This window comes from Pholis gunnellus (genome assembly GCF_910591455.1).
Source record: "Pholis gunnellus genome assembly, chromosome: 19".
Taxonomy (NCBI): domain Eukaryota; kingdom Metazoa; phylum Chordata; class Actinopteri; order Perciformes; family Pholidae; genus Pholis; species Pholis gunnellus.
In genome coordinates, this window is record NC_136546.1 from 17,457,695 (window position 1) to 17,478,301 (window position 20,607).

At 42.6% G+C, this 20,607-nt stretch overlaps 3 protein-coding genes across 5 annotated transcripts; all 3 read left to right on the plus strand.

Moving 5' to 3' along the window:
- Positions 1 to 1,668: 1,668 nt before the first annotated feature.
- actr10 (actin related protein 10) lies at positions 1,669 to 6,882 on the plus strand. Of its 2 annotated transcripts, none has more exons than XM_079179887.1 (13): positions 1,669 to 1,848; positions 2,515 to 2,587; positions 2,680 to 2,762; positions 2,859 to 2,967; positions 3,061 to 3,168; positions 3,390 to 3,457; positions 3,643 to 3,719; positions 4,221 to 4,256; positions 4,619 to 4,728; positions 4,853 to 4,926; positions 5,116 to 5,197; positions 5,457 to 5,658; positions 5,762 to 6,882. In XM_079179887.1, exons 1-13 carry the CDS (start codon positions 1,772 to 1,774, stop codon positions 5,941 to 5,943), a joined length of 1,281 nt encoding a protein of 426 aa, XP_079036013.1. In that variant the 5' UTR covers positions 1,669 to 1,771; the 3' UTR covers positions 5,944 to 6,882. The 2 variants fall into 2 exon arrangements, with proteins under 2 accessions (XP_079036013.1, XP_079036012.1); XM_079179886.1 differs by having other exon boundaries at positions 4,649 to 4,728.
- A 2,814-nt stretch (positions 6,883 to 9,696) lies between these two features.
- On the plus strand, positions 9,697 to 15,164 carry LOC306711560 (vascular endothelial growth factor A-like). 2 transcript variants are annotated; one of them, XM_079180558.1, is made up of 7 exons: positions 9,697 to 9,863; positions 12,014 to 12,047; positions 12,121 to 12,317; positions 12,429 to 12,505; positions 12,595 to 12,624; positions 12,700 to 12,783; positions 14,629 to 15,164. In XM_079180558.1, the coding sequence occupies exons 1-7, from the start codon at positions 9,798 to 9,800 to the stop codon at positions 14,669 to 14,671; spliced, it is 531 nt and encodes a 176-aa protein (XP_079036684.1). In that variant the 5' UTR covers positions 9,697 to 9,797; the 3' UTR covers positions 14,672 to 15,164. The 2 variants fall into 2 exon arrangements, with proteins under 2 accessions (XP_079036684.1, XP_079036685.1); XM_079180559.1 differs by having other exon boundaries at positions 12,703 to 12,783.
- A 1,004-nt stretch (positions 15,165 to 16,168) lies between these two features.
- Positions 16,169 to 19,684, plus strand: cipcb (CLOCK-interacting pacemaker b). Its single transcript, XM_079180016.1, has 4 exons — positions 16,169 to 16,331; positions 16,876 to 17,044; positions 17,136 to 17,341; positions 17,837 to 19,684. The coding sequence occupies exons 2-4, from the start codon at positions 16,936 to 16,938 to the stop codon at positions 18,701 to 18,703; spliced, it is 1,182 nt and encodes a 393-aa protein (XP_079036142.1). The 5' UTR covers positions 16,169 to 16,331; positions 16,876 to 16,935; the 3' UTR covers positions 18,704 to 19,684.
- The last annotated feature ends 923 nt before the right edge of the window (positions 19,685 to 20,607 follow it).

Here is a 20,607-nt window from a genome sequence, read left to right on the forward strand (position 1 = left end):
GTTGGAGGAGTAAGAGTTCAAATTGAAAGATATGGAAGAAATTATAACATTTTTAGGGTTTTGCTTGGTGTAGTTTATTTATTTTTTTACCTAGCTTTGTTTTATTAACACTCAACGGCTGAATAAGGAGGAGAAACAGATTTAGTGGCGGAGTTACTGACAACGCCTTTCTCAAGAAAGAAGGACATTTCAGGAAAAGCTGGGATCTGCTGCGAACCTGCCGCAGCAGACCGGTGAAATACAACTGGGGAGGCTCGACTGTCATCACTGGCGTCCATGAATCGAGAAGGACTTCTTACTGGAACTGAAACGATGTACTGGAATTAAACTAAACATTTGAATTAAAACGTTAGTTTTTTTACATAGTAACATTACTGTTCATTTGGCTATCGTGTCGTTTTTATGAATAGTATTTGAATGGCTCGTGCTCTTGTGTGGTGGAATGCGTGGATCTGCTGCAGGTTTGCTGGATTGTTGTGTCATAATGAGGTTATTAGGAGGTAATTCAACTGTAGTAGGACAGCACAGAAGGCCCAGGTATAAAATACACGGCCCGCCACTGTTAGAAAGCATGTTTCAAGTTCTTTATTGTCATGTGCACATCAATTACACAGAAGGCAAGTCTTTGGAAAGAAAATAAAATCTTGGATCTCTGGCTCCCTCCAACAATGCTCATTAAATAGTATACAAATAAAAATGAGGCAAGTAAAAATAGAATCTGTAGTGCAGAAATTAAAATATTGGGATACATTGTATGCATATACAGTATTCAATATAATGCTAATCCAACACTAACATTCCATTATGAAAATGAGAAAATATGCTACTTATAGAAATAAATAATTGTTTTGTGGACAGCGGATTAATTCTCTGTGACCGCTTCAATTAGCACAGTTATTCCTAAATAGAGCAGAAAACCAGCATGTGTGTACATGAGCACTTAGTACTGGCAGGAATTGGTGACACACTGACAGTTAATTATATGGCAATGTGGATATGGTAATAAATGGTATAATAATTTGCTTGTTTTCCACCTGATATTTATGACTCTTGTGGGGACAGAGATATCCTTTATTTAAACATGTCATGGACAGCCCGGCAAAGCTGGAGTGTACTCAGAGTTGGGTTTGGGCTATAGACTGTATAAAATAGGGTTGGGACACACAGAAAAAGTCCCAGTGACCCCCTCTGGTGCTCCAGTGAGGTCGCACCATCACCATCCATGGTTTACATCTGTGTATTTTCAAAGAGATAATCAATATACGTTTTTAAGAAACGTTTTTATCCATTTCTAATCCATGTATTATTCATTTTCATTTTCATTAAATTGTATTACATCTCAAATGTTCCCAGCCTGTACATCACATGGTTTTTCAATGTTTCAAAGAAGATATTTGTATACAATACACAACGTAACAGCACAATAATATATAGATATATATTTAAACAGTAAAATGATGTAATATGATAGAAAATATTTTAATGTAAGGTCATTTCTTAAGTTTCTTTAAGTTTTACTTTATGTATTTGAAAAGTCTGCATTTGGTGGATTCATCTGAAATGTTTTTTTTTAGAAAGGATAGAAAGTCAATCTAATAGTTTTGAGCATATTATTGATCAGGCAATTCCCGTGACGTCATCCCGTTTCTTGAAGGACCCAACCCGGAAGTCAACAGCGTTTTCTTTTTTCTCCTCCTCCTTTTTGATACGATGCGAATTTGCCACTGCATTACACTACACTACATTATTATTTAACAAACTAAATAATACAATGCCCTTATTTGATGGGTTGGGCAGTGGAGGAGAGAAGACTGCGATCGTTATTGACTTAGGAGCAGCGTACACGAAGTGAGTACCAGCCATTAGCATGTCGTGTTAGCATAATATGCTAACGTAGATACATTTGACACAATGAGGTAATTTAACCCAGAAATCAGACCAGACAAGGTCCCTGTCTGGTGTCCGTTGTGAGATAAAGACAATAACATGTTTACTGTTGTTCGAGTGACCTTAAATCGTTTTTGTTAATCACCTGAAAGCTGTCTGAAACCAAATGTCACGTCACCTATCATTATATCTTACACGTCTCTCCAGCATTTAGGTTATTTACAATGAGCACACGTTATACCAGAAATGCTACTGGTACATTATTAATCTATTTTTTTTGCTGGCAGTATATTTGGCTTCAATGCTACATAAGTTATGTCATCTTGCAGGAATTGTAGGCAAATGTATTTTATTATAAAGACGAGAAACTGTCCTGAGGCGAGTCACATGAAGATCAAGAGGACGGATTTCTTTTAATAAAGATCTCTTTGTCTACAGTTACTGTCCCACATCATTTGACACAGCTGCACTGTTTTTTTTATGCAACTTACTATAATGATCATGTCGCCCTTTGAGCCAAGTCTTTGCATGCAGTCCTTAGACTTATCTGTATTATAGAATGTCTTAAGAGTATGAATCTCAACCTTCTCGTGAAGCCCTCCAGCTGACTGCGTCTGTTTCTTGCAGATGTGGCTTTGCAGGGGAAACGGGGCCCAGGTTCATAATTCCGAGCGAGATCCGGAAACCGGGACAGCAGCAGGTGAGACGCCACTGTGCTGTGCGGAGTGTAATCATCTGGAAAGATGTTTGGAAATTGCAAAACGTATGTAAATGTGGTTATCTCACCTTCAGGCCATCAAAGTGGTTCAGTACAACATCAACACAGAAGAGCTCTATGTCATCCTCAAAGAGTTTATCCATTTACTGTACTTCAGGTGAGACTCTACTGCAATAAACATACACCGCTTTTAGCCGATGGAGTGGTCCAGCCTCATCACTCAATGTGTGCCTTCCCGTTTGTTTTCGATCAGGCACCTGCTGGTGAATCCTCGCGACAGAAGAGTGGTCATCATCGAGTCCATCCTCTGCCCGTCTCACTTCAGAGAGACACTCACCAAGGTTTTCTTCAAACAGTTTGAGGTACGAAAACCAAGCACATCCGTCTTTTACAGAAGCTGCAGAGCATGTTTGGAAAAAGTCGTAATGCGTGTCACAATTTTTGGTGTTTTCCAGGTGCCGTCTGTGGTGTTTGCACCAAGTCACCTCATGGCCATCATGACTTTGGGTCTCAACTCTGCTCTGGTGATGGACTGTGGCCACACGGAGACGCTGGTGCTACCTGTATCCTTTTCCTGTAATCTTTGACCGTTTAAAGGAATATTCCCACTCTGTAGGATACGGGTTTGTTTGCCCTCTTACCCGTCATTAGGAGACCGTTGGGTACGGGACACACAAAGACAGGAAGCAGCAGGAAATGACAAGTTCTTTTGAAGAGGAAAATAAATCCTTTAGGTTTATTGTGTATAAACTTTTATAGTTTACCGCCTTAACTGTGAACACAGGTGTATGAGTGCACTCCTATTCTGCCGGCTTGGGAGGCTTTGCCTTTGGGAGGGAACGCCATCCATAAGTAAGTAGCTCGAACATATTTAAGGAAAGTGTGTGACTTTGCATGTTGCCGTACCACTTTTGTGCACACTGTAAAATGAACACTTTTATTTTACGCTTTGTTCCATGTTGATTGCAAATCGTGTGACAATGAAGTGTTGTGCTACTTGTTCCTCTCATAACACCATGTGTCTGTGTTTATTATAGAGAATTAGATGGACTTCTTTTGGAATGCACTGTGGACACAGACACCACCACCGGGCAGAGTGTACCAGCTGCCATTGGTAATAACAGAAAGAAACTATGCACTGTGTGTCTTTGTCCTTTTTAAATGGATAAACGTGTAACTCTGATATGGACTGATTTGTTTAAAAATGCAAAAATATAATGGCTTTGATTTATTATTCATCAGAAGAACATGTTTCTGTTTGAGTGAGTCCCCTTCTCATTCCTTGAATTATACATATGCACACAGTCCATTTCAGAGTTCTCTCTCCACACCTTTTCTTGCTGGAGGAATCCAGCTGTAATATGGTGTTGAGCTGTGAGATCTACAGCTGCAGCAGAGCGAGAAAAGCTCCACATAATAATTCATCAATAATTGAGACAGACGGGCTGCTGAACGAACTGCATGTCTGCAGTAAGCACAGAGCGGCTGAGAAATCTCTGTTATCACACCAGCTGCACTGGGCACGACTGGAAATGAAAGATGTGGCTGATTTGTCACCAAGCGAAGCAAAGATAATACTTCCCCTCAGTATATGTCTTTTTCATCTTCTCCTCAGGGACCATCCCAGAGGACACTGTGGAAGACATCAAGGGTAGGTTTTGATGAAGTTGTTTTCGGGTTTAAAATCCGAACCCCTCGCTTTGCTCCCGTGAGGCTGATGGATCAAGATTTTAATTATTTCCTTCAAAGGCAGCATTCCCAAAAGCCAACGACACAACAAATACAAACTTCTACTGAGACTGTGGCTGCTTCCTTCGTTACCATCCGTCCACCGGAATATTGTCCCAGTGTTTCATAATGAAGCATTTATGTAATGTACTTGGTTTGTGCTGCAAAACAGCCCTCATCAATAATGTAATTAAAGCTTTCATTAAGGACTAATGTGCATCTTATAACCTTTTAGTTCATTCAGGACACTGGTAACATGTTCACCCTTCGTTATGAATGTTTTAGTTTGGATGTTTAATTATTTGTTTCCTGCAGTCAGAACATGCTTTGTCAGTGATCTGCAGAGAGGCCTCAAGATCCAGGAAGCCAAATTTAACCTGGACGGCACAGCTGAAGTGAGTGATTTGTTGTTTGCATGTTGGATTTTATACCTCAACTTACTTATACTCAGTCTGTAAACAAATGTTTGCATTAAATGAAGCATCGCTGTGCTTTTTATTCTCGTGAATGTGTTTGTAGCGTCCGGCCCCTCCTCCAGATGTTGATTATCCTCTGGATGGTGAGAAAATCCTGCACGTCAAAGGATCAATCAGGTAGTTCATCAAAGTGTGTCCCTTTGTCACAGCCCTACTGGTGTTCATGTCTTTCTAGAATCTCTCTGCTGCACCGTCCCATCTGTGGGACAATACATTTGTCTTTTTAACTTGCTTGTTTTCTTCACTGTGTCTTTAAGTTTCTGACACAGAGTCGTCCCTCATTAGATTCTCTTTTCTGTCCTCCAGGGATTCTCTGATGGAGATCCTGTTTGAACAGGACAATGAAGAGAAGAGTGTGGCCTCTCTGATACTTGACGCTCTGGTGAAGGTAGAGAAAAGTTCTCTGTTCTGTATTACTCGCCGTGTTTGTGGGGCAAGGTGTTATGTTTATGAACGTCCATCTCATTTAGTTTTAGATTGCACATGATAACCGGAAAGTGCGGTCCTGTAGTGGTAGAACGGCTGCTTTCCTCCTACTGCACTGGCTGTGGACACACGGATGACTGATAACATGTTTCCCTCTAATCTGTCACATCAGGGTGAAACCCATGTGAATGATCTAATCGGGTGACTGTGTTTTCCTCTAGTGCCCCATTGACACACGCAAGGTGCTCTCAGAGAACCTGGTGGTGATCGGAGGCACGGCCATGCTGCCGGGTTTCCTGCACCGTCTGCTGGCAGAGATACGCCTCCTGGTGGAGAAACCCAAGTACAGCAGCGTGCTGGCCAGCAAGAGCTTGCGTATACACGCTCCCCCTGCCAAGCCCAACTGCACTGCCTGGCTCGGAGGTCAGATATGAGATTTTTACGAGACGAGATTATTTGTATGTGGCCTCTCGTGTCATTTGGAAAAAGCCCTCTCTGTGTGTTCATACTGCCCTCTGCTCAACAGGCGCTATCTTCGGGGCGCTGCAGGACATCCTGGGCAGCAGGTCCGTGTCCAGAGACTACTACAACCAGACGGGCCGCATCCCAGACTGGTGCTGCTTGAGCTCCCCTCCTCCTGAATCTCTGTACGAAGCAGGAAAGACGCCTCCTCCACTCATGAAGAGAGCCTTCTCCACGGAGAAGTAGAATGTGATCATTCGGATAATGTACTCATCCTTTACTCTACATTATATAACAGCTCAGTACTCTTAAATGTAACATCTCAACAAGTCCTGTCAATGTCTTAAACACAGAAACAGCTCTAGATGTGTTTAAGTCTAGTCGTCACTGTGACTGTGGGCTGTGTGATGATCCGGTGAGCTGGTTTATGAGCCCACCAGACAGAACAAATATTGGGATTTTAGGCGTTTTACATTGATATTCTGCAAGGATTACAGTGTTAGAATCCCTGTGCTACATGCGTGTTTGACTTCAGTTTCATTTGAAGTCTCATTGAGCAAGACTGAACCCGTATGTGCTCACTCTCACTCTCACTCCCACTCCACTTTGTTGGCAGTTTGACTGAAACGTGTTCAGCAGAAATGTTTCAGATGATTCAAAGTTGAGCGTTATTCACCCATTTGTCAGCCAAACGGCTGAAAATGTTGCTTAACTTTGGAGAAAGCAGACGTAATATCTGACTGTATTTTGGTTTATTTGACGGTAATGTCTCATGAAGCCCCTCCCCCCCCAAAAAATACGTTCACGTATTTATTATACGGCAGTGTAAAGTGGCTGTCGACCTCAATAACACACACAGCTGTTCTCAGTTATTCCAGCTAATAACAATAACTTTTCATCTTTAATTGTTAGCACGTGTGACAGGAGATGTTTTCTATGTTTTTGTTTTTTTATTTAAACTTTATTTAACCAGGCAAGTCATTAAAAACATTCTTATTTACATTGGCGGCCTGGATGTCAATCAGTCCTCACCTGAACACATCCACAATAATTATAATCATGTGTGTCCACCGTAGTAGTGTTTGTTATTGTTGTTGTTGTTTATAGGCTTTAATAAAATATCTTCCAGACAACGCAGCCTCTCTGTAACCTTTGAATCCAACTAACAAATAAATACTCAGAATCCAATCATACGTGCTTTTTCTGTCCTTTCTGTCCTAGAGTGGCGTGTGTTTAAAATAAAAAATGACAGCTTATAGACGCCTGAACTCTGAAGTCTTAAAAACAGACTACAGACGTATTTCCAAAAGCTAAAAAACAAGCAGACTGGTTTCTGATGATGTGTCGCTCTGCCACAGATTCCCTACAAATAGACAATAAAGACACTGAAGTCACACCTAGAAATAAAGAAAACACTACAATAACTCATTTGTCCCTACCGTATCGCCACAGGTGCTGCTAAGTTCAGTTTCTACTTTCCTCCCCCGTTTGAATCTCTGAGCTATAAATTAGCTCAGAATTGGAGAGAAATCTCGTTCCCTCTTCTACGTGTCTTAACAACGCGTAGGAGGAAACACTGGATCGGTTGCCAGCATCCTTCTGGTGAAAATACAGTCAACACAAGGAAATGCACACATTCATTTATCTTGATAAACTTCCCTGACTTTTCCTTATCTAGTCTTAATTCACTGAGCTCCGTTCTCTTTAAGAGGTGAGCGTCTCGTATTAATGGAACAGTGCATTTCCTTGTTCAGTTAAACATATTCAAGAAACCCCCAACGCACTGTTGACGTCCCAGAATGGAGTTGCATCTGTTTGACCTTTTGGGTCACATTCATCCCTCAGTGTTGGTCCGTCTGGTCACTGTGGGCTTGGGAACCAGTAGCGTTACCCACAATGCACCTGCAAGCCCAAGACTGGCAAAAAAGTGTGGGAAATCCGAGAAGAGTTTGGATTCTGCTCACAGGCATTAAAATAGGACTGAACACTGAGCAGAGGAGAGCTGAAGATTATTATATTATGAATGTTGGGAGGTTTTCATCTGCCTCCCCAAAGCACTCATATGATTGCTGGGAAACATTTTCTCATTGCACAAGGTTTTCGTGATTTGTTTCATCTGTTTCCATGGGATGTAGGGTCAAAAAGAAGATTCATCGAATGAAACTCCAGATGGATTTAGGAGAGGAAAAGAAGAGCTTTGTTACTCTTTTGATGGTTGTTGTTGAAGGCGTTGACACAAGGAGTCCAGGCATCCTCCCTGTGGATGCAGGCCAATGTGTGTATGAGTTACCATGCATACACTTGCTCAAATTATCCTTTTTCTGACCATATATACCATAAGAAAACCACAGCCTGAGGATAAGCCGTATAGTCCCACCTGCTGCCTCTGCTCCAGCTGAGGGAAACCCCATCCTCCCTCCTCTAATGGGGACTGGGACTGGAGCATCAGTGTGGTTCCCAGAGACAGGAAGCAGCAGCTGTCAGTCTGACCTCTGGTTGTCAGACTGGGAGTCTGAGCAGGAAGGGGGAAACCCCCGGACAGTGGGTGAGCTGAGCCCTGCCGAACCATTTGTTGGAAGACTAGTTCAAAAGGAGCTCACACGCCCCAAATCCATCAGGATGTTCACTCAGTGTTCTCAGATGAAATCCTGACGTTAAATCCTGATTTTATCTGTATTCTGAACTGAATTAAGAGATCGTTCAGTGCAAACTCACCTTGAACTCTCTGGTTTTGCCAGGAATTATTTCACGTCATTGATATTACTTTTCTCACGTGAGCGACAAGCTGGTGCAGCATGACAGTCTACGTGTTGCGAGGAGAGGCAATATCCGTCTGAGTTTTTCAAAAATCACACCAGCTCAATTATCCTGTAAATCACACTGGCTGTAAAAACACACCTGGGCCCTCCTGGTAAACGTAGGGGCACATCTGTGCCTGTGTTTCTTGGCAAACAGGAATTGTGAAATGGCTGCTAGCACCTAACTCATTTTGACAACATAATTGGGAATCAGAATTATTTGTAACTGTAAGCATCTACAAATCAGGAGAAGCCAGGTATTGTGTAAGAGGAAGGCTAACGTTATATGTTGTTTATAGCGCTCGTACCAGACATAAACTGATGATAACAGGCATGTTACCAGAAGTAAACACACCATTGTGTATTTATGTGCCAAAATCAGGAATAACTTAACATTCCCTTCTTAACGACAAAACATGACTGGTATATTACGTTGTTTTGCGTGCAGGCAGTTCATGTTTTTCCCCACTGCTGCTGTCAGCCATTGTTTTTCATTAATTTCTGTGTTCACGTCGATGTCCATGTTTAAACCATCTATCTTCAAAATGTCAACCTTTTACGAGTGGTGAATCATGTTTTTGTGATTGTTTGTTTAGCGTACGAATAAAATGAAACACCTGATTCTTCATTTTAATGTGAAAAATAGCAAAGCAAATAGATTTTTTTTTTCAGGACAAACTTCTGAGGTGAACTGGTCCTGCTCCATTTCCACAGGCAGTGAGAGAATCCTACTGAGCATGTGCAGAGTGGCATCACTCTAACTTGTTTCTGAGGCCCCGGCCTCCCCCCTCCAGCGGGTATACCTGTATATACCTGTGTAGATACTAATTTATAGCTTTAGCTTTAGGTTAATTTATCATGAATACGGTTCCCATTACAATTGTTCAACGTTGTGTTTAGTTTAGGCTGTTATACTGCTTGTTATGATGATTATGTATTATTATGGCTGCATTAATTATTACCAGAGAGAGAGAGAGAGAGACACACACACACACTGTGGTAACTCATCCCAGCCTCTCTCTCTCTCTCTCTCTCTCTCTCTCTCTCTCTCTCTCTCTCTCTTCTCTCTCTCTCTCTCTCTCTCTCTCTCTCTCTCTCTCTCTCTCTCTCTCCTATTAATAATCAGCTGTATGTATTCAAGGGTTTGTCCCGCGCGCGCTCTCCATCCCAGTTGCTCACGCACAGCGGGACAACACGCCGCTCAAAAGAACCTGAGTCGCTTCAGGACGCTGTTATTTTGACTTTTTCACTTCTCACCGACCGACCGGAGACGAGTCGGAGGTATAACTCGTCTTTGGCACAATGCAAAGTCTCATCGGAATCTCGCACCTCTTCTCGGTTCTTCTGCTGCAGCTGGCACCTGCACAGGTAATCCAAACAAACTCAAAACATGCCCTGTGTGTGTAATGTTAGCAAAAAGAAAGCAGTTTGTATTTGTATTAAGATATAGGACATTGCACTTTTTCTAAGTTTAAGGTGTTTTGGTAATAATTGTGCAATTTATTAGTGAAATATTTGCATTATTATATTTCGCAAAGTAAAATTGAATTTGAAATGAATAAATATTCAGCGTGCTGAAGACAGCTTTAAGGTTTTTATATAAGGCTGTCTTTTCTCCTTGACTCCAATTAGCACCTCAGGTGGCACAGTGAAGCTAACAGGAGTCACATTTAAATAGCAGACTATGTCTTTCTCGATGTGAGAGGACACATCTGTTCCACACTGCAGTCTGTTTACACACTATCTGTATTTTGTCTGGCTGTGTCCCACCGTGAAGATAATATCTGCATAGGGGGGTTCGCAGTAAGTCATGTGGCACATACCAGCTTCATATGCAGCTGCTGCATGTTACAGTGACTGGGACTGAGGAAACAGTAAACCAGAATAATGCTGCCTGTCATGCAACAGCAGTTGTGGTTTGGAGACTCTGCAGCTCCAGGTCCTGCTCGTGATGAGGGTGTCTTACTGGTTTTGCACATGTGCGTGTAACAACATCTGACTCCAGGCAAGACAGATACGTTCAGTGTCTCGCAGCAGGCAACCGACTGCGCGGTGTGAATATGGTTTGCAGTTTATGTGAGGAGATTAGACTTGAGTAGCAAGCTGGTCTTTAAAGGCGGCTCTTATGGACTGAGGAAGAACAAGACATGTTTTTAATAGTGCAGTCCAGAAAGCTTCTCACAGTACTGATGTGAGATGAGTTTGCTATTAAAAGTTTAAAGATATTGTGAAATGTATTTTTTTTTATTCCAGAGTATATTACATCCATCCACAATGCTGTGTTTTACAAATGTTTGAAGTGACGTATGAATGGCCTGCATGAAGGGCACAATGTCAGTGATAAAACTATTAAAGAAGTTTATAGTTTTGGCTCCAGTTTCCACACATGAGAATTAGTTAATATGAGAAAAATATGAATTTAGCCTGCAGAATCAGGAAAAAAACATGTACTTTTAGCTTTGCCATTTTCTAAATCCCAAATGTCTTCAGTATGATAATAACCCATTGTGCATTTGTGTGGAAGTTTTGTGGAAGTTACAAAATTAGAGGACGGGAAAAAGAAACATGAGAGAAAGGACAAGAAAATACGTTTTTCCATTTTAAATGAATTTCCATATTTTTCCTTTTTTAGTAAACCACCAGTTTTAGTTCATCGTGTCCAACATCTTGCCTCTTGAATCACACTGATTGCATGTTTTATTCTAATTACAGCTGCGGTAATGCATCTGGTTCTATTGTTGGACGACATCGTGCATTTACTCTTTGGCACAAACTCATTTCCAGCAAACGTTTTTTTTAAATCCCAAAACAGCGAAAGCATTCCCTGTGTGTGACATTTAGAAGACAATGTTCCCATCGAGAGGAGAGGAGTCAGAAAGAGATTGTTGATGTTGAAAAGAAGAAGAGAGCCAAGATCAACTTTGTACTTTGTGTTTCTGCTTAATTTGGGGTTAAAAAATCCGGAGCATTGTCATCGTGAGTTTGGATTCTGAGAACTTGGACAAATACATGCTGAGTCAGGAAACTTTTCAGTGCCGTCTTTGTTTTAATCTGTGTTTATTGTGTGTAAAACTCCCATGAGTAAAAGCAGCAACTATTCTTTGCTGTTATTTTTTTCATTCTTTGAAGGTTTTTCCTTTCTTGTGATAATAAACCTTCTAGTATTACATCAGATTGAGAAATCAAGTGCGTTTTTTTGGCTGATGGCTCATTTTACTGCTTAAACAGCAACACAGTGGTACACTCCTGAAACCATGCTGCATCAATGTTTTCACTGGATCAATGTGTGTGCAGTCCCTTTTCTCCGACACAAGAGGGCGCTCTGCTATTAGAAATGATCCAAAATCGGCTATTTGAAACCATTTAATCTCTCACTTGTATCAGTTCCCTTGTTGTATTCAAGTTCTGTATCATAACAACCATGTTCAGCATTGCTGTTCATGCCTTTATTAAATATATTTAAAGCATTGACCACTGAAGATGTCAATTGTTTCTTATTATTTTTCTGTATTTTGCAGATTTCACACCCTCCAGAAGATGGTCACTCAAGAGGTAAGGGGCTGTCCCGCTGAACGGGCATCGCCACCTCTCGCAAATTGATCTAAAGACTCGGCTTGTCTCCTAGTGATGGCGTTTCGTGAGGTGATTGCAAAGAGCATGTGTCGGCCCATGGAGCAGTTGGTGGACGTGGAGCAGGAGTACCCCGGAGAGGTGGAGTTCATCTACATGCCTACTTGTGTCCCGCTGTGGCGCTGCTCTGGCTGCTGTGGGGATGACAACCTGGAATGCCAGGCCTCCCTTGAAAGCAACATCACTCTGCAGGTGCAGAAAGATCTCTAATCAGACATGATTGATCAGAAATACCAAAAGAGAGATGTTAAAATATGACATATGTGGCCCTATAGTCAGTGTTCCCTTTCCTTTGTTTCTCAGGTGATGAGGATTCATCCCATGATATCTATGCACCATGTGGAACTCAGGTTTGTGGAGCATCAGAGGTGTGAATGCAGGTAACTCTTTCTGAAACACACCAGATGCAGATTGAGATTTTTATAACACGGCTAACTGCCAGTTTTTTGTTTGTGTTTTCTGTCTTTAGACTCCGTCAGAATCAGCTGGATAATAAAAGGTCAGCGGATGAACATTTTATCCATCAGACTTGAACACGTCAATATCTTCACTGCACTTTGCACTTCCTCCACAGCAGCAGCAGCAGCAGCAGCAGCAAGTCTGTCAAGAACAGACATCGGAGGAGGAAACACAAGAAGACAGCAAACGGCTGTGGCAAGTAAGAGATGGATCGCCCTCCTGCGGCACAAACACACACACACACACACACACACACACACACACACTCTTCATTATGTCTGGACATTTATGGCTACATTCATCACTGATTCCTTTCCTTCACACTGTGAGATTATACCAGGGACAGATGAGATATTAAACAATATCATAATGTATTGTCTCTGTTGCTCTTCGTTTTGGCAGGCCTGTAATCCACCGGCCATTTATAATGAGCGTGTGCTTCTCTGTGAAGCCACGGAGCCTTTGCTACACAATCTAATAATAATCCAAGGTCGCTGATAGTTTCAACCAAAGACGGCCAGGTTCACGTGTGAGGAAAAATAACAGGAAAAAAAAAAAGAAAGGACAATGTAGGGATCAGTTGGTGAAGGGACTCAGTGTATTTTCTATGTCACATTCTGCAGCTGACGATATGTGAATTGAACAAGGAATAAATCCAGAAAGCAGCCAAATCTATCTTGTGAACAAGAGTAAAGGGTCTTTTTTGATGTAGCATCCAGTGACCTTTTTTAGTCCAAGAAATTCAGAGAAATATCAGACCATCATTTTACAGTCAGATCCAAGAGGTGGATGTTCAGTGAGTTTGGTATTTTGTTTGTCTGTGTTCACTCTTTTCACATAAAGGTGTTTATGTCTGTTGTGTCTGTTGTTTCTCTGTTATTTGATGAGGAAGATTGTTGTGTAACCAATCTTCAGTTAGTGTTTAATAAAGGCATTGCCTTAAAGAATGACTTTAAAGCTGCAACCAGGTTTGTAGAGTGTGACAAAGTGTTTCTGATAAAGGGTCCACTCCACGAGTCTCATGAAAGACAATATCCAGCTGATATAAACTGTAGCATCAAGGGCTTTAGGACAGAAAATTAACTGTTAACTCACAAGTTCCTGAACTTATTAGAAGTGCAATACTATCCCTGAAAAGATCCCAAATTAAAACAATTCCAATGGATGCATTCGGGGAACAAAATCCTCATTTGTGCAAAGTGTCATTGAGAAGTGAAGAGGCTGAGATATGCAAATGTTTAGTCTGAGTTAGTCAAATGAGTCGGGATCTCTTGGGTTATAGTCTCAAGAGGAAACTCATGTGTTGCATACTGTATATCTCCACCCTGACTCAGCAAAGAAACACTAACTTTGGAAGACATCCATTTTATTCGTCTGTGGATTTTATTCCACTTTTACTCACATTGGAATCTCATTGTGGAGGCATCTCTTCACAGCCGGTAACAACCAAGTCTTTCAACGTATAATTACGGGCATGTGAGCATTGTTTTGTCTTGAAAACATGTGAACCTCATGTGAATCCTTTACTACCTGCTCGGTCATTATAGCACGTGAACGTTTCCCTCGGGGGATTTGAATAGGTGCTCGATGTGGTGAAAACTAGGTCAACTGTTTGCAGCATTGACTAAAGTCTTTCACCATCTCCTCTGGTAAGAAGCAGAGTGAGGGGACATTGTATCCAGCAGCACAAACAGAGTTGGAAAGGAATCCATCAATCACCAATTTAACTCACTTACAATGCATGGAATATTCAACCCAAAAAAACATCTGGATAAGAGAAATGTTACGTAATAGCTATAAAACATGAAACAGGTACTTTTCATTGTTTCTCCAATGTTTCGATCTGATTGAATGATTTGAATAAATATCTAATTTTAAGGGGCAAATACAACATCCAGCAAAATGGAATAGTAGCTCAAGAATAACGTTGATTAACACCAAATGCTCTGCTGCTTGCTGGTTAAAAAAATGGACACGGATGTATTTCAAACACTTTCTGAAGTACCAATATGAATGTCTTTCATGTTTCTTTTTGTCTTTTCAGGTGCCAGTTCCCTCAGAAAAAGATAAATCGGTCCATAGTTTAATGTGGAGGAGTGACTTCAGAGGGACAAACGACATCTCTGTGACTCTTCATCTTCTGTATATCTTTCCTCAGGCATGAGACTTTCCATCGTGTCCATCTTGACATTCCCGTCATTTTTTGTTATTAATTATCCAATCAGACAACAATATCTGTAAACTCCTTTGGCTCTATCTGCTGGTTTTAACAGGCAAAAATATATCTCAGTTATAGAAAAACGTTTCTTTAAATCTAGCTGCTTTTGTGGGAGGCTTCAGAAACAGACTATGATACAACACATTCAGAATAGAGCATGAAGGGTGGAATGCTGTAAGCTTATCGGTTACCAGGGGAAAGAATAAAGACCTCCATCGTGAAGTGTTCACCGACAGAAACCTTCTCCACGACTTCATGTTCAGTGTGACTTTTGTCGTGTGACTCCTGTTGATGTGTGTTACTTTCTGTAAAGTGTCATTTACCTATGTTGGGACATAGTACATTTATATAAATTCATTAAAAAAAATGCAGTCTGATTACAAGGAGCCTCTGTGTTATCTATACGTTTGCATTGGTAGACCATGAGGATGTGAGACACAGAGCTTTTCCTCTGAGATGATCGAGGTGTGGATTGATTGTAAGGTGTCTTACATAACAGGGAGGATCCTTGTGAAGTGACGAAAAATAAATATACATATAGATTAAGTGCCACCAGGTAATCTACTTTCTAATCCTACTTTGTGAAAGCATTGTTTTGCAGCATGTGACAGGCCTATTAGCTGCTCTTACTGTTTAGTAGAGGTTGTCCTGTTTTCCCTACCAGGCATGGAGGCTCACAACTATGCCACCTCATCCTGCATTTGTGTTAATGCCGGCATGAAAACGTGCAGTAAAGAAGACCTGTAAAGAAGACCTGCAGAGAAGACCTGTAAAGAAGACCTGCAGAGAAGACCTGTAAAGAAGACCTGCAGAGAAGACCTGTAAAGAAGATCTGCAGAGAAGACCTGTAGAGAAGACCTGTAGAGAAGACCTGTAAATGAGACCTGCAGAGAAGACCTGTAAAGAAGAACTGCAGAGAAGACCTGTAAAGAAGACCTGCCCCGCTTAAGTCAGCTGCAGGCCCACCAGGCTGTTATGTAACACACCCGCACATTATGCTCCACGTCACTTCCCAGACCGGTCATTCAAGATGCGTGTGCACTATATGTCTACTGTAGGCGCACATAATGTCCCTTAATTTGCCACACATTTGGCAGTAGTCACGTTTTTGTGCTTGCTTTGCCGCGTCAGCCAATCAGAGGCCTGAAAATGTGTGTGACGTAGACGGTACTCCAGACAAGACCACGCCCGTAACCTCCCAAATATGGCTGAATGTCTGTAACTACCACCCCCCCCCCGCGTCCCTTTATTATTATTTTTACGCCGCCCAGGAACAACAACTCTCGGTAGAGTGAAAGGCTGTCGGTTGCTGCTCTTTTCCGTTTTCAACACTCACGGAGGACAATTGAACTGGAACGGTTAACGGCTGTTGCCGCTACCGCGCGCAGCACGTGTCTGAGCGGAAAGGGGGAGGGGGGGGAGCGGCGTGTCTCGTGCGGTGTACTGTGGAGTTCTGCTCGACGTCGCTGGCTGCCAGCTCGCGACGTTACCCCTCAGCGTTGAAGTCAGCGTCGTTGGAACAGAAAAAGGTACTTCCGCTTATTCTTTTTTTTATTTCTTTGTTTTTCAAACGTTTATTTGTGTTTTTGCACTGCGCTGTAACGTTCGTAAAAGAGTTTGCTTTAACGCGTGACGTTAACGTAGCTAGCCAAAGTGCTGAGTGTTGTTTACTTGCGTTTAGCTAGTAAGCTAGTAATGTTAGCCGTCATATATCGAAAGTATAACGTTGATATGTGTGTTGATGGTACAAAATCTGAATGAAAAGGATGTTTAAACTAGGTAACGTTAACCTAATATTAACTCCTTTTATTTATCATTACACTAACCGGTAACGTTACTTAACTGTTCAGTAAATTCAGAAAAGTGTCACGTTAATGCAACCTGTAAGACCAGGAAGTGACGTTTACACTATATTTAAATAACAAGCATGCACCAAATCATGATACAGATATGCTGCCCACCTCAGACTGAACGTTTAAGCTCAAGGCTTTTACGTTTTTACGTATTATTTACATATTGCTGGTGTTCTGTCATTGTTTACATAATGCTGGTATTCTGTCATTGCTGGTGTAGTTGCTGTGAGAGCTCGTCGGAGCCAAAGGACATTGTTCGTAACTTACAGCAGGAAAGGAGATGAGCACCAAGAGGAAGGCGGATAGTCACTCGAGGGCAGCAAACAGACCTCGCCTCATGAAGTCTGGAGGAACCCGGGCAGAATCAGAGAGAGACTCTGGGTTCTCAGGTCCGGCCTTGCTCTCGAAACAGTTTTATCTGCTTAGATTGTAAAAGTATCTCTGACTTGAGCCCCGTTAACACTTCTTCCTGGTCTATAGATGCAAGCTCGGAGCACATGAGCACAATGGACAACACGGACTCTGAGGACTCATCCCGACCTGTTGTACACAAGGGGCCGCAGACTTCTGGCTCGAGGCCGCAGACTCCTGGCTCGGGGCCCCCATCCTCCCAGCTGGCTGTGGTGGGAGGCTCCTACTCTAACCTCCCTCCCATGATCATCATGAACAACGTCCTCCTCAAGCAGGTACACTGCTGCTTACACAGCTTAACCATAACTCTAACATAAACCTCAGTGTACAACATAATCTGTATGGATGAATTATGGGCTTCCTGTCGGGTTCAGCCTTCAATCTTTTTAATTTCAGGCGGTCATACAGGCCGGTCACAACAGTAAGAGTTGCAGTGTAATCCCAGCTGCCTGGAATGTGTTGCCAAAAATAGACCGTGACCATTCACAACAACATAGAGAAACAGTAAATAGAAGTAACTCAAATGAATGATATTGACCTGGTTTTTTTTGTACTTCATATTGGTGCAAGTTAAACCTCAATATGACGGACTCAATGAGGTGTAACACGTGTCTGCAGTTTGTCTAAATGAATGGACTGCATGTCATCGGACCCTCCTTTGAACATGCGGGTGACCAGGGATCTCTATTACGGATGAGAGAGAGAGAGAGAGTGAAACAGTGAAACTCTATCTGATGATTATGTAACTCTGAATTTTGACTTCTTTGCAGCCTCGAGATACTTCTCCTGCTCTGAAGCCCTGGAGGTTTAGTCCCACGGTGGAGGTGGTTCAGCCGGTGGTCCAGCAGCCTCAGGTGGTCTTTCTTCAGCCTGTGGTCTCTCGTCAAGCTTCTCCAGCCTCCAAAGAGGCCTCCTCTAGACACAGGCGCCCTAAGAAGTATCTTCCAATCCTGAAATCCTACCCCAAGATCGCCCCACATCCCGGGGACAGCTCGAGTTCCTCAGGGAGAGGAACTGCTTCCTCATCTTCCTACGCATCGTCTTCTTTTCACTCCTCCTCCTCTTCTTCTGGGTCAGAGAGGGGTAGCAGTTTGAGCTCCAACAACCGGGAACACTGTCAGAGAGCGAAGCAGAAGAGAAACCTGAGTGGTGGTGCTAGTAACTCTGGCTCAACCGCTACACCCAGCACCACATCTCCTCTGGTCCAGAGCCGACTCTCTCTCCCCACAACAGAACCCAGTGCCAGCAGCAGCCCTGCCAGTGAGAGGCCTTCATCTGTTGTCAGCCAGGCAGAGATCTCCACCTCCTTGTCTGTTACTCAAGCCACTGGCTCATCGGGAGAAAGTAAACACAGTGACAGTGGTGTCGATGCAAAGAGGAAGCGCTTCTGCAACACGTACAACATCCTGAGCAAATCTGGCCTGCTCGATATCGCACTGCGCACCAAGGAGCTGCACCGGCAGAACCGGCGCACCCAGAGCGACCTAAACCGGCTAAAAGAACACACAGAGCTGTTCCTTCAGGCTCTGTGTGGCGGAGACGCCGACGTCTGGGTTAAGCTGCAGGCCGAGCTTCAGGAGGAAGACCGAGAGGAAGGGAGGGAGAGAGCTGCTCAGACCAGCTTAAAGGCAGATTAGACCCAGACTAGTGCCGGGCTGTAATCCTTTAGACTGAGATCGGGACAGGAAGGCCATGGTTTGGGGGGTTGGAGTGTATAGAGACAGATGGACCGACAGTAATGTGCCTCGCAATACACATCCCCCCACAGTCCTGTGGCCTACATTTGGGCCGCCTTAGGGTCCTGACACACCAAGCCAACTTCAAAGAATTGGTGCAGATAAAGACTTTTTGTTACTGTTAAAAGTTGCACTTGAACTCCCCGTTAAGACTGTAGCTGGTGGACAGTTAACCGCCAACATGCACATATGTTCTGCACCTGTGTGACAGGTGATGTGTTAGTCAAGCACACTATGCTACCCCCCTTTGCTACAGAATTTGTGAAAAGGCAGATAATCACAGGTTTGCACGGTCACCCAGTCCTCTCTTTAATGGCTTCTGTTACCGATTCAACGAGCTTAATCATCCAAACATAAACATGCTTGGTGTGTTTGTGATCTACAGTCCAACAAAGCAATCAAGCAATCAAGACTCAGAGAGATTTGGATCCAAAACATGAAGCGGCAAACAAACTGAAAGCACAATACAGGCTCTGAATCTGAAAGCTTGGATTAAAGACCTGATGTGTAGACGTTTTAACAGTGCATGCTAGGGGACAGACTGTCTCACTACATTGAGTTGTGTTGACAACAGTCTTTGCGCCGTTCCTGGTAGTTCTCTACGCTGTGTTCCCCTCATACTGCTTAACAGACATCCGTCAAAGTGTGTACATAATATGAATTACTTTATTCAGCACTTACAATATCAAAGTAATTCTCATGTCACGTAGAATGTGTCCAGTCAGCGTCTATAAATAGACAAACATGCCTAAAGTGTCTTTTTAAAAAAAAGTTTTTTGCTGCAATTTCAAACTTGATGTGAAAGATTTGGCACGTTGAGCGTTCCCATCATGTTGATGGCGGCTGTGTTACTGTACAAACTGGCTGGAAGTAAAGCACATTTTCCAATAACATCTCCGTGTGCTTCCTGTAGTTCATCAGAGGTTGTCTTTGTGTTTACTCTTAACTTAAGGGCAGACTTTTTCTGTGTTAAGTTGCTGTCTGTCTGCTCCTGTATGACGCATTTCATCCAGTCAGTTTTCTTGATCCTCAGCTCAGCTTCAGGCCTCATGAGTCCAGGTTTCTATTCTTTTATTTGAAAAAGAAAGAACTTTAGGAACAAGAGCTTTGTGATGCCTAACCTGAACTTTGTAAAGGTTTATAAGCTTTATGGCCTTTAATATCCAAAACCAGATGCTTGTCACAGAACTTTGCATTTGCACTAAAATAATCTGAGCAGCTCCAGAAGTCCACTGTGAGGCATCACGAGCAGCACACTGCCGGTGTGTACACACTACTCCTATCGGACAGACATGCAGCACATGACCCGTAGCTTTCTTAGGATTAAAGATGTTTTTGAATATTTTGTGCCTGTATTATACTTTGTTTAATGCAACAAAATGAATGTAAGTCTGTGACACACAGACGCAACTGGTTTGTTGCATATCTCAGCTTCTATTTTGTTCAACCAACCAGATGTAAACAGACACCGGGTTAGATGTGTGTTTATGGTCCTAGTTCCACTGAGTCTAACATTCAACCCTGAAGAGGTTTGTGGTCGTCTTACTTTCTCCGCCCAGGTTCTTGTCTGCAGAGCACCAGTTCCACTGACTGCTCCAGATAGCTTCCCACAAACTCCTCCAAAAGTCTGAGTCCTGTGCTCCGAGCATCTCGCGTCTTCCCACTATGATGAATGTGATTCATGCGAATGAGAAGCAGCCAAAGACACAGAAAACAACATGCTGACTGTACTAGCTGTATTTATTTTTATCCAGCAGATGTTCAGAAAAGCCCATAATTCATTCATGAAGGAAGCTACATGTGTT